This window comes from Dendroctonus ponderosae, unplaced genomic scaffold (assembly GCF_020466585.1).
Source record: "Dendroctonus ponderosae isolate FM_Combo_2020 unplaced genomic scaffold, Dpon_F_20191213v2 Dpon_F_20191213_3, whole genome shotgun sequence".
In the NCBI taxonomy this organism is placed as follows: Eukaryota; Metazoa; Arthropoda; class Insecta; order Coleoptera; family Curculionidae; genus Dendroctonus; species Dendroctonus ponderosae.
Genome location: NW_026018508.1, coordinates 14995825 through 15008331, shown reverse-complemented (window position 1 = coordinate 15008331; position 12507 = coordinate 14995825). Strand labels below are relative to the sequence as shown.

Here is a 12507-nt window from a genome sequence, read left to right as displayed (position 1 = left end):
CGTGGTTCACTTTCTAAAAAGGCCATTTAGTTCTCTTTGGAATGATGTAAAAACGAGCGTTCTTGCTCATTGCATGCTTCCGAGAAACATGCAAAACGGGACGGAAAACATGAAATTTTGCAATAATCTTGCGCCACCCTTGCACAAAACGACGATCATTTGTCTAAGTTCATAAACAACAGAAGACTGTATTTTTTCTACATAACCCCCCCCCCTGACTTTAAAGCTGGATCCGCCCCTGTTGGCATGTCACCTACACGATTATATTTTGCCTAGCAGCTTTTAAGGAAAAACATCCTTACGGCTCAGTTTTGCGTATTAACTTTCCACTAATTGTTCTCTAACCGGATTAATTACCAGGTTGTTAAATTAATCATTGGAAATGTAATCAATAATAATAATATAAATGAGAAGTGAAGTGGCAACGCAGAACTGCAACCTGTCACCTGTCACTCACTAACTGTGTGTGAAATCTAAGCGTTTTTTGCTTTGATTTAATGTACTTTTATGAGTGCTTATGCTGTTATGTGCGTTGTTTGGTGAATCTGTGATAGTTTAAGTGAAGTCGACGGCAATGCCATTATCAAGTTAGCCGTACTTAAAATCCCGCTGTAAGTACAATTCAAAAACCACCCAACATGGATAGGCCGAACAAAAACTACGATGATTCGTATTTGCAAAATAAAATGGAAACTTTATCAATGAACAGTCCCAAGTACGGCAAAATAGGGAACGTTGCCAAGGGAGAGCCGGCCGTTCCGTACCAGGATAAGCCAGTTGGCGCAAAAGACTACACTTTATATCAACGGCAAAATGTGATTGCTAGCTCAAAGTATGCGACCCCAAAACAGCTAGAGACGCTGGGGAGTCATAGGAAGACTCCAGAAGAAAACAATGTCTACGTGCAAGTGGCGAAGCCTCAAGTTCCGCTCAGCGCCAGCCCCACACATAGCTCCGGACCAGTGTATGAAAACATCGACTATTATCCAGCCCATCGATCACAGCAGAGCTACAGCTACAGCGAAAAGGCCCAGCCCCAAGTTCCCATGGGAAGTCGAGACTATGCCGGCGGGGGCCCATCGGTCTATGAAAACGTGCAAAGCTACTACCACAAATCGTCCGGTGCTCAACCAGGGCCTCAAGTACCTTCAACTTATCAGTACCATCAAAGTGCTGTCCCTCAGCATGCAGTGTATTCAGTCATGCATGCTCCCAGATCTCAGAGTTTGACTCCGAAACCCGCCCCACAGTCCCCCACTTATGGGGCCGTCAAGAAGTTTGACTCGCAGATGATGGAGGAGATCAATGGGAGTGATTACGTCTGCATGACTGGAAATGTGTCTCAGACTCTCAGTACTAATACTCAATTTCAAACGTCCACCGCGAAAAACTACGACAGGTATGGTTTTTTAAATTTATTTGGCTGGTTTACAGGTCCCATAGTTAGCTCAGTTCCATGTTATCAGTCGCTGATTTCGCAGCAAATAGGGATGACAACATGCTAATGACTAAGTGGGATGTTGCTGGTTATCTTATCGCTGTTTCTCCGATATTTGCTTCGCCGTGCAGGCGATAGTTATTGATTTGAGTGGTATTCGGCCTTCTATAGCCTTGTATTACAGAAATTCAAAACATTACAATTTCCTTTTGGGTATTTCGCCTCAAAAATGTTTGTCTTTAAAAAAAGACAGCATTTCCTCACGTCTTTTATTACAGATTGATAAATAGTGCTCCTATTTCGCAATAAGAACGAATTATTTATCAAAAACTATCACCTAGATGGTATCCTGCGACACACTTAGGCTCAAGCTGTAAGAGAAAATTCCAATTAGTAGAGAACTTAATTTGAAAAATTACCTTGACGTTTCGATAGCTATTTTCTGCTATCGTTATCAAAAGAACCTATTTTTAATTTAAGTTAATTTTAATTTAAGTTTGAATTTTTTTTAAAGACAAAAATTTTTGAAGCAAAATACCATAAAAGAAGTTTGTAAAAAAATGAATCCGCCTCAACAATATAGAACTTAATTACAATTTCTGTGGCACTGCCCCTATGAAACACTCGGTCTTCTAGTTATGTTCTTCGTGTGGCGTTTCATTGACTATTTTACTGGTCCTTGTTCTTCAATGGATCCCATATCCAAATTTTCAGCTTCAGCCACCAGGTTGAAGTTTCTTCCTTGTCCCCTCTAAAGTCTTCATCTGACTATACTGGGACAGAATGGATTATCTACAAGTAAATCAAGCTTATGTAAATAATTAATTTGTATCCACTTCTTTTCAAAATAAAAACAATTTTGGGTGCCTACATGCATAAAATGTTTATTTCTTTTTCTAGAACTCCAGCCGTTGGGATCGCTCAAACCCCAACCAAAAGCTTATCGCCGGTAAAAGAGGTGAGGAAAACGCCTGTCGAACCCGAACCCAGATCGAAACCAATTGGTAGCCCAACGGGGAGTTTGGCGAGTGGAAGTAGTACAGGCAAGCTGAAGTTTAGTGGCAAAACGCTGCTGCCCTTTAGCGTAACGCCTCCTAGGCCAAAAGGCCCCACTGAGGCGCAGAAGAAGATTGAAGAAATGACCAGGCAGATCGAGGAGGAAATGGAAAGGCAGGAAGAAGAAGGAGAATATTTCGGTAAGTGGAGCGTTTCGGGCGACCAATGGGCCGATTTGAATGGGTGTTCGCTTCCAGGCATTTGTCATACTTGTAAGGAGAAGGTAACGGGTGCTGGTCAAGCATGCCAAGCCATGGGCAACTTGTACCATACGAATTGCTTCATCTGTTGCTCATGCGGACGTGCATTACGGGGCAAAGCATTTTATAACGTCCACGGGCGAGTATATTGTGAAGAAGATTACCTAGTAAGCCCAAATGACAATGAAGTACAGAGTTTTGGTTTTTTATTTTAATTTTTAGTACACACCATCGGCTGCTTCACTCACTATCAGTTTCAACGCACCATCAGATTGATTGGTTTCAATGACTGAAGCAGTCGGATCGTTTTAGATGTTTACATATTTTTATATACTTACTACATAATATCAACTCCAACTCAGTTCAATTGCCATCGGAAATTCTAATTACCTGTTCAACTTTCAGTACTCAGGCTTCCAGCAAACAGCTGAGAAATGTGCAATTTGCGGGCACTTGATTATGGAAATGGTAAGTCACTGCTTTCGCAAAGTAATCGAGACGTTTAAGAGCCACACTTCTAGATATTGCAAGCCATGGGTAAGTCGTATCACCCAGGCTGTTTTCGATGCTGCATATGCAATGAATGCTTGGACGGCGTACCATTTACAGTGGATGTGGGCAGCAAAATATACTGTGTGAACGATTATCATCGTATGTTTGCCCCGAAATGTGCCTCATGTGGAAAAGGTGCGAGTTGCGCTTCAGCTCGCTCAGTCGTTCCCCAACTCAACAGTTTGCTTTTCAGGTATCACCCCAGTCGAAGGAACTGAAGAAACTGTGCGAGTCGTGTCTATGGATAAAGACTTCCATGTCGATTGCTATGTTTGTGAGGAATGTGGAATCCAGCTGACCGATGAACCAGACAAGCGCTGTTATCCTCTAGACGGGCACTTGTTGTGCAGAGCCTGCCATATACAAAGACTGAACCACACGCCCCATCATATGCACCCGGTGTCGGCCACTTTCCAATACGGTGGCTAAGTCACTTCGGTTAATGGTATCCAGACTGTTTGGCTCTCTAGATTTAAGTTTTATTATTTAGTTAAAAACATGCTTTTATTATCACTATATTGCCAAGGAAGCAAGACTGGAAACACATTCCGGAGCTGATTATTTTTTTATTCTTACATTAAGAGGGTTTTTTTCGGAGCTCTAATGGAACAAACAATTAAATTTCCTTACTTATTTGTACAATTGTTTCATGCAGGTTTCGCTGCAAATGGAAAAGTTTTGCCTTCTGCAGTACAAACTTTTCATCTATTAATGTGCAATTGGGGGGTGCAAATGCATCTTTCCAGAGGTGGTTGACGCAACTAAATGTTTTTAAGTATTTTTTTCACTAATGTCTATAGTTTTCTGTGATATATTTTACAACATCCGTAAAACCCGCTAATTTTGCTTCTACGTTCAAAAGCATAAGTTTGAGCAATAAAAATTAGCAGTTTTCTTTCAGTTTATTTATTTTTTAACATGCTTAAATACAAACTAGGCCACAGCTTCCACGGTCTATTCTGCAAGCGGGGGTCTAAAACGTTATAATCCAGTTTTTGCAGCCTGTCCAGGTATAGCGCCACAGGAACGGCTGGAAGCAAGGCGTTTCTTCCAGCTTTTGGCACTTTTCCTGCCAAATTTCGGGACTTTTTCAGGTGCTGATGCGCCCTACTGGCTACTTCATAGACACAGTCCGATAGCTTCTGCGTCTCCTTCGCTCTAAGCACTTGCTCTTGACTAACGTGATGTTTAATCAAAATTTCCTCGGGAATTGGTATGAAATCTAGTCGCTTGCTATGGGGAATAGCTCTGGAAACCAACTCATTACATATAACCCGGAAACCCGTGGAAAAGGACTAGGATTACCGCAGTTGTTGCACTATTCCCTGGGCTTTGCCTAGATGGGAAACTGCGTGATCAGCATCGACGTTTTTCACTCCACAACCCTCCAGAACCAGGTAATAGGTACTGGAAACTGTTTGTTCGGCATACTTTTCCATATCATCCAGCGTTTTCAAGTTAAGCCCATTTATGTTGCTCTGTCTGGCTGAAACTAAGGTCTTTAAATAGCGTCTGCTTAGGTTGACTTTGGAAATAGCCTGAAAGACCCTTAGCAGAAAGTGCCCAGTTGCAACTGTGAAAGTACCTTGAACAGTTCAACCGCCACTGGGTGTTTGGGCACCTGTAGGATATCTTTCGAGTAGCACTTATCCACAGCGTCTTCCCAAAACTTCAACCTCATCAGCCCTATGTTTGATTGAGACACTTGTTCGGCCACTCTGGACACTTCGACGTTGAAGCTTCTGACTGCCACTGCAATGGATCTTGCAGACCCCTTCAGCAGCAAGGTGCACATGAAGTTTTCATAGTCATATTTCCTGCAGAGTTTTTGGGTGTTCAATTAAGTGACCAATCGCCTTTGAAGAGCACCTACCTAATCGAGTCTAGGCAGTAATCAGCTGATGACTGCGTGGTTTTTAGTCTGTGGGCGCCCCTCAAAGGGGGCTTCGCCAGTAGGAGTTTGTTGAAATTATTCATTAAAGGTTTTAAAAGGTAAATATTGCATCAATTAAAAGTGACTTTGCCCTAAAAGTGAGGTTACGCTCAAATTTCCCTAGATCGATACCAACTTTTTCTATTTCCCCCCTAGCAGTTGGATCCCGCTTTTCGGCTGAAAAGTGACTTTAGGTTGCTGTCAAATGGCTGTCAACAAATTGATTATCATCTAGTTGTAGGTTTTTGTTCATCAATTAGCGAAAAAATGCCGAGCCAAGAAGTAACAACAAGCAAAGTGGTGGTTCACCCCTTAGTGTTACTAAGTGTGGTCGACCATTTCAACCGCATGGGCAAAATCGGCAACCAGAAGCGAGTGGTTGGCGTTCTGCTGGGCTGCTGGCGAGCCAAAGGAGTCCTGGACGTTTCCAACAGTTTTGCAAGTAAATAACTCCCATATTAACCGCAATTTCCAGCTTAATTAACCCTGTGAACTTCCAGTTCCATTCGATGAGGACGACAAAGACAAATCAGTGTGGTTCCTGGACCACGACTATCTGGAAAACATGTATGGCATGTTCAAGAAGGTCAATGCGAGGGAGAGGGTGGTGGGCTGGTACCATACAGGCCCCAAACTGCACCAGAACGACATCGCCATCAATGAGCTAATCAGGCGATATTGCCCCAATTCCGTCCTGGTCATCATTGACGCTGAACCAAAGGACTTGGGGCTGCCCACTGAAGCCTACCAAGCCGTAGAAGAAGTGCACGATGATGGATCGCCTACCTCCAGAACATTCGAACACGTCCCCAGTGAAATCGGCGCCGAGGAGGCGGAGGAAGTAGGAGTGGAGCATCTACTACGTGACATCAAAGACACCACCGTAGGTACCCTGTCGCAACGAATAACCAATCAACTGTTGGGCCTCAAGGGGCTGCATTCTGAGTTGAGAGAAATCCGCGACTATCTCATCCAAGTCAGCGAGGAAAAGCTGCCGATTAATCACCAAATTATCTATCAGCTGCAGGACATTTTCAATCTGTTGCCCGACATCGATAAAGTGCAATTCAACAAGTCGTTTTACGTTAAAAATAACGATCAAATGTCCGTGGTGTATTTGGCTGCGCTGGTGCGATCAATTGTGGCACTGCACAATCTCATCAACAACAAATTGACCAACCGAGACGCCGAAGAGGGCAAAAAAGAGGAGAAGAAAGATAAAGAGAAGGACTCAAAGGATAAAGATAAGGAGAAGGATAAGGACAGCAAGAAGGAGGAGAAAAAGAAGTAGTGGTGGACGTAAGTCGAGGCACTTTAAGGAGATCGCTGTGTTTTAGCCTTTTTGCCAAGCAAGCGGCTTTGGGGCAAATAAACTATTTTTGTCAGGTTGGTTTTAATTTGCAAGCACTGATAAACTTACTACTTACTACATGTATTAGTGGCTAAAATTTTATAATAAAAATGCGTAATTTACAAGCACCCAGGGTATGAAGATGTACAAGGCGCTCCCAGGCAAAGTCGGGCGCGCAACAGCATGTGAAAAGCCCACGTTGGAATTGTTGTACGTGGCAAAGTACCAATTGAGGTCCTCATTAGGAGCACTTTCAGTCTGGACGATGGGCAGCATCTTCTTCGGCTCCCGATTGTGCGCCATCGGCGGCAGCGTGTCTTCGGATCGCAGAGGAGCGCTGGCAGAAGACGGCAAACTTGAGGAGGGAATCTTGGTAATAGTGGCCATTTTCTTTGGAGATTGCCCTCCGGGGATCAGGAAGGAGGTTTGTGGAATAGACTTGACTTCTTCGGTTTGCTTCGCAGGCTTTGGAGCCTCCAGAATTGTTGTAGACTCAATTTTCAGTATTGTCGTCGACTCCTCACTGCTTTGAGTGGTCTCTGGCAGGCTTTCAGTGGTGGCAACAGTAGTAGATTCTTGGCGTTGAGTAGAAGATGCTGCAATGGCCTCTGTGGAGCTTGGTGGAGGATGTCCAAACGAATTTTTCTTAGTGTTTTCGGAACTATCAGGGAGTGGCGCGGGTTCTAAAGTAGGCACTGTTGATGGTGTTCTTTGCGGCGGTTTTCCTGTGGCAGCCACTGAGAGCTCAATGGTAGATGCATCATTTTCTATGCTGCTTTTAGTACTCAGTTCCCCTAATGGGTTGCTGATGGGCTTGAAGCCCCCCAGTTCTCCCGGGATCATCGGCACAAACCCCCCTGAAATGGCATTTGAGTCACTGCAACAATCGCAGATCGTAGAGTTACCTATTTCGAATTTGGGGAAAGTTGGGGGCGTTTTCGTGGGCTTGTTAACAATCGCCACTCGATCGTCCATGCGGATCGACTCTGCCTTCATGCCGCCTCGATTCTTCACCGCGCCGCTGAGCAGTTTGCCTATGTTGGGCAGCGGCACGCCGAAGAACGTAAAACCGCTACTGCTTGGGGAGTTGGTTACAGTCTTCGGAACTTCGATTAGTTTGTTTTTCTGAGAAGCATACAGAGTGGGGGTATCTCCTAAAGAAGAAAATGTGTTGATTTTTTTAGGCATATGGTGCACGAGAGCGAATTCGGTCAAGAGTGCTTACCTGCTGTAACATCCGGCGAATTTAAAGCTTTCTCGCTAGAGTTGGTGATTTCCTGCAGCTGCACAGCGGTCTCGTTGTACGGATAATCCACAAAATCATCATAGTCGAAATAGTCCGAGCGCTCAGGGGCGAGCGCCAACGCATTCTCCGAACCGTTTATTGCCTTGAGGTTCATCCACTGGGAGAGAACCTGAAAAAACCTTCAAACTAAAGCGGTTTCAAGTGGCCTCCGCCTACCTGTGCTGTGCCATAAACTCCAGGTGCAGACAGGAGCTCAGCCTCGCAACCAGGAGCCACCAGCTCAATGTTGCGCTCCTCTTCTGGGCAGTTGGCGCGCAGCATATGCAGGTCGCTCAGTAGATAGCCATCAACGCATCTCGGCCCTTTAGCCGTCCGTTCCTGCAACCAGGCCTGCAGCCAGACCATGTTGCAAGAACACGCCAGCGGATTTCCTGCAACAAATGAAAAAGTTTTTCCTGCAACAAAAGTGCTTTCAGTACCTTCAATGTCCAAAAGGGCGATGTTCCTGCGGACACGCTCGATGGCTCTTTCCGGGAAAGACATCATTTGGTTGTCTCGCATGCTCAGGACGCGCAATCGGGGCATGTTGTTGAACGGCGATCCCTGCACGCCGCATATTTGATTGCTGTCTATTCGCAGTTCGACCTTTAGAATGAAAATAAATCACCCACAATTGTCGAAAATTTCAAATTGCTAGTTGCTTTAGTTTGAAAGATTTGATTTTTTTATGCGAGAGCGCAGTTGKGTTAAAYGCATCCAATTTGAGACYGATTTTTAACAASCTGACAAAAARCGGAGTTTTGCGCGKAAATKTTTGAAACTCTCAACGTATTTAGGACCAAGTGTCTTCTAAAGATGGTAAAAATTTCAAATTGCTAATTGCTTTAGATTGAAAGATTTTAATTTTTTTAGGCGAGAGCGCAGTTGGGTTAAACCCATCCAATTTGAGACCGATTTTTAACAAGCTGAAAAAAAGCGGAGTTTTGCGCGGAAATTTTTGCAGCTCTCAACATATTTAGAGCCAGGTGTCTTATAAACATGGTAAAAATTTCAAATTGCTCGTTGCTTTAGTTTGAATAATTTGAATTTTTCTATGCGAGAGCGCAGTTGGGTTAAACCCATCCAATTTGAGACCGATTATTAACAAGATGACAAAAAGCGGAGTTTTGCGCGGAAATTTTTGCAACTCTCAACATATTTAGAGCCAAGTGTCTTCTAAACATGGTAAAAATTTCAAATCTTTAGAAGACACTTGGTCCTAAATACGTTGAGAGTTTCAAACATTTCCGCGCAAAACTCCGTTTTTTGTCAGCTTGTTAAAAATCAGTCTCAAATTGGATGCGTTTAAACCAACTGCGCTCTCGCATAAAAAAATTTAAATCTTTCAAACTAAAGCAACGAGCAATTTCAAATTTTTACCATGTTTAGAAGACACTTGGCTCTAAATATGTTGAGCGTTTCAATAATTTGCGCGCAAAACTCCGCTTTTTGTCAGCTTGTTAAAAATCGGTCTCAAATTGGATGGGTTTAACTCAGCCGTGCTCTCGCATAAAAAAATTAAAATCTTTCAATCTAAAGCAACGAGCAATTTCAAATTTTTACCATGTTTAGAAGACACTTGGTTCTAAATACGTTGAGAGTTTCAAAATTTTCCGCGCAAAACTCCGCTTTTTGTAAGCTTGTTAAAAATTGGACTCAAATTGGATGGGTTTAACTCAGCCGTGCTCTCGCATAAAAAAATTCAAATTATTCAAACTAAACCAACTAGCAATTTGAAATTTTTACCATGTTTAGAAGACACTTGACTCTAAATATGTTGAGAGTTGCAAAATTTTCCGCGCAAAACTCCGCTTTTTGTCAGCTTGTTAAAAATCAGTCTCAAATTGGATGCGTTCAAATTTATGCTCTTAAGAGCGCCATGATGATCCCTCCTGAACTTACCAGCCATTCCATCTTTTCCAAGCTGTTGCTGGACACCGATTTGATCACGTTGTGGCTGACATCGAGCAACTCCAGCGACTTGGCGCCTCTTAATCCGGCGTCCTCAAACGTGGAAATGTCGTTGCTGCTCAGATTCAACATCAGCAAGTGCGGCACGCCCATAAAAGCGCTGGGCGCAATCGATCTGATCCGGTTCTGCTGCAGCTCCACCACTTGCAAGGCCGGAAGATTCACGAAGGCCACATTAGGAACCTCCTGCAAACATTCAAGAGCCCAACAACTCCCGCGGAGGACAATAAATCAACTCACTCTGATCTTGTTGCGGCTCAGGTTGATCGTCTTCAAAACCGGAAGAGATTTGATGGCGTTGGGCTGGATGATTTCCAGCTCATTTTCCTCCAGATCCAGGCCGGCGAGGTGCTGCAACTTGTTAAACCCGTCCTCCTTCAGCTCCTTGATGAAGTTATGGGACAAACGGAGCATTCGGAGCGACGGCAGGCTCCCGAGTATTTCTGGATCGATGGCGTTTAGTCGGTTGTAGGTCAAGTCCAGCATTCTGAGGTGTTTCAGCCCCATCAAAGTGGGCGGCAGTCTCACTATTTTGTTGTAGGAAAAGTCGATTATTTGCAGGTTCCGGTTTTTTTCGATTGTCCCTGGAAGGATTTCCGAGAGCATGTTCCTGGAGAGATTGAGCCGCTTGAGGTGCGGGGAGAAGTGGAGGGTTTCTTGCATCAACAGCTCCAGCCGGTTGTCGCCTAAGTTTAGCTCTCTTAGCTCCGTTTGTTGCCTGAATGCATTGGGCATGAGCCGGGCAATGCCATTCTGCGCCAAATCCAGCGTTTCCAGTCGGGCCAGCCCCTTAAAGTTGCCGTCTTCCAGTTTCTTCAGCAGATTCTTGCCTAGAAGCAGCTTCCGCAGTTGGGCCAACGCGCTGAAGCCCTCGATGGGCAGAGTGTGGATTTTGTTCCCGCTCAGGTCCAGAGCCCTCAACGCCGGCAGCTGCAAGTCCAGACTGGGGGCCGAAGGCAGCTGAGTAATAGCGTTGCTCTTCAGATGAAGATACTCGATTCCTCTAGGAAGGCCTGGCACAAACTCGCCGAGGATGTTGCTGGAAACGTCCAACTCATACAAGCTTAGCAAAGGGCGGAAAGTCGCCGGGTGCAGGGCCGAAACGGCGTTGAAGGAGATATTCAAGTTTTCCAGGGACGGTGTGAGTGCAAAAGCTGCTGGATCGATGAAGGAGAGCTCGTTGCCGCTGAGGTCCAGTTTGCGCAAACTGGGCAAGTCTTGTAGGAAGTTCGGCTCCAGTTTCCTGAAAGCATCCATACAGAAATCAGCGGTCCAGCACTTATTAGGGGAGGTTAATCAACCTGAAGAAGTTATCGGACAAGTCCAGCCCTTTGAGCTCCGGCAGGTTCCAAAACGGGTACTGGTGGAGATGGTTGGAGAGCGAGTTGTTCTTCAGCCTCAGCTCTCTTAAGGCCGGCATGGCCACAAAGGCCTCTCGATCGATCAGATGAATGCGATTATGGTCCAGATTGAAGTGCTCCAGGGTCGGGTGGCCGCGAAGCGACCCAAAAGGAATGGCTTCCAATTGGTTGTAACTCATATCCAGAAACGTCAGCCTGATAAGAATTCACATCCCCCATAGCAAAATGATATTCCCAGAATATACCTGGAACATTCATGTGATGTACATGCATATTCCTGGGACATACATGAGTTCCATTATGCACATTCCAAGTATGTCCCAGGAATCTGTCAGAGTTAATACACTGAATGTTCATGGTATGTTCTGGGAATGTACCTGGTATGTTCAGTGAATATACATGCGTATTTTCTGGGAATGTACATGGTATGTTCAGTGAATGTACATGTGTATGTTCTTCAATGTACCTGGTATGTTCAGTGAATGTACATGTGTATTTTCTGGGAATGTACCTGGTATGTTCAGTGAATGTACATGTGTATTTTCTGGGAATGTACATGGTATGTTCGGTGAATGTACATGTGTATGTTCTTACAATGTACCTGGTATGTTCAGTGAATGTACATGTGTATTTTCTGGGAATGTACATGGTATGTTCAGTGAATGTACATGTGCATGTTCTTACAATGTACCTGGTATGTTTAGTGAATGTACATGTGTATTTTCTGGGAATGTACATGGTATGTTCAGTGAATGTACATGTGCATGTTCTTACAATGTACCTGGTATGTTCAGTGAATGTACATGTGTATTTTCTGGGAATGTACATGGTATGTTCAGTGAATGTATATGGTATGTTCAGGGAATATGCATCCCAGATAGCACAAAATATTACATACATATTTAGGAAATATTTATATGTTTGCTAAATATTTCAGATCAAAAGCAAATATTTCTTAAATATTATTTTTTAAATATTTGTTTCTAATATTTAATTAGCATGAAACAAATAAGTTATTAATAATTTTCTTATTACATAATACTTTTTGTACCTATATGTAACAACCTTAACACCCAAAAAGTTACTAATATATTATTTTTAATAAATGTGAACAAACTTTAGAACATATTATGTGAATTTTCATTGATCAATGAATAGCAAATATTTCAAAGCAAAACGAAATATTTTTCAAATGTTATTTAAACATTCTATAAAAAACATTTGTTTCTAATATTTAATTAGCATGAAATAAATAAAATAATAATAGGTTTTCTTAGTACGGCCACTTTCAACTTTTTGCTCAGTTTTTAACTTTAAATGGTCAGGTTTTCCACAGTAGACTGCTTTATTATGTAACATA

General features: G+C 43.4%; 4 protein-coding genes across 5 annotated transcripts in view; 2 read left to right on the top strand and 2 right to left on the bottom strand.

Moving 5' to 3' along the window:
• The first annotated feature begins 250 nt into the window (after positions 1-250).
• Positions 251-4146, top strand: LOC109538670 (LIM domain-containing protein jub). 2 transcript variants are annotated; one of them, XM_019906026.2, is made up of 6 exons: positions 251-1399; positions 2339-2634; positions 2692-2882; positions 3100-3162; positions 3216-3381; positions 3440-4146. In XM_019906026.2, exons 1-6 carry the CDS (start codon positions 639-641, stop codon positions 3673-3675), a joined length of 1713 nt encoding a protein of 570 aa, XP_019761585.2. In that variant the 5' UTR covers positions 251-638; the 3' UTR covers positions 3676-4146. The 2 variants fall into 2 exon arrangements, with proteins under 2 accessions (XP_019761585.2, XP_019761586.2); XM_019906027.2 differs by having other exon boundaries at positions 252-1399; positions 2692-2861.
• LOC109538672 (NADH dehydrogenase (ubiquinone) complex I, assembly factor 6) lies at positions 4137-5344 on the bottom strand. The gene is made up of 4 exons (XM_019906029.2): positions 5120-5344; positions 4832-5063; positions 4552-4784; positions 4137-4494 (listed from the first exon to the last, which is right to left on the bottom strand). The coding sequence occupies exons 1-4, from the start codon at positions 5221-5223 to the stop codon at positions 4149-4151; spliced, it is 915 nt and encodes a 304-aa protein (XP_019761588.2). The 5' UTR covers positions 5224-5344; the 3' UTR covers positions 4137-4148.
• A 5-nt stretch (positions 5345-5349) lies between these two features.
• Positions 5350-6658, top strand: LOC109538671 (26S proteasome non-ATPase regulatory subunit 7). Its single transcript, XM_019906028.2, has 2 exons — positions 5350-5621; positions 5680-6658. The coding sequence occupies exons 1-2, from the start codon at positions 5447-5449 to the stop codon at positions 6468-6470; spliced, it is 966 nt and encodes a 321-aa protein (XP_019761587.1). The 5' UTR covers positions 5350-5446; the 3' UTR covers positions 6471-6658.
• Positions 6556-12507, bottom strand: part of LOC109538673 (protein artichoke) — a 9413-nt gene continuing 3461 nt past the window's right edge. Inside the window, exons 6-12 of the mRNA XM_019906030.2 lie at positions 11088-11342; positions 10027-11029; positions 9718-9972; positions 8256-8421; positions 7993-8207; positions 7756-7945; positions 6556-7684 (exon numbers count right to left, since the gene is read on the bottom strand). Of these exons, the coding sequence (XP_019761589.2) occupies positions 6630-7684; positions 7756-7945; positions 7993-8207; positions 8256-8421; positions 9718-9972; positions 10027-11029; positions 11088-11342 (3139 nt within the window). The 3' untranslated portion in view covers positions 6556-6629. The remainder of the gene's footprint in view (positions 7685-7755; positions 7946-7992; positions 8208-8255; positions 8422-9717; positions 9973-10026; positions 11030-11087; positions 11343-12507) is intronic.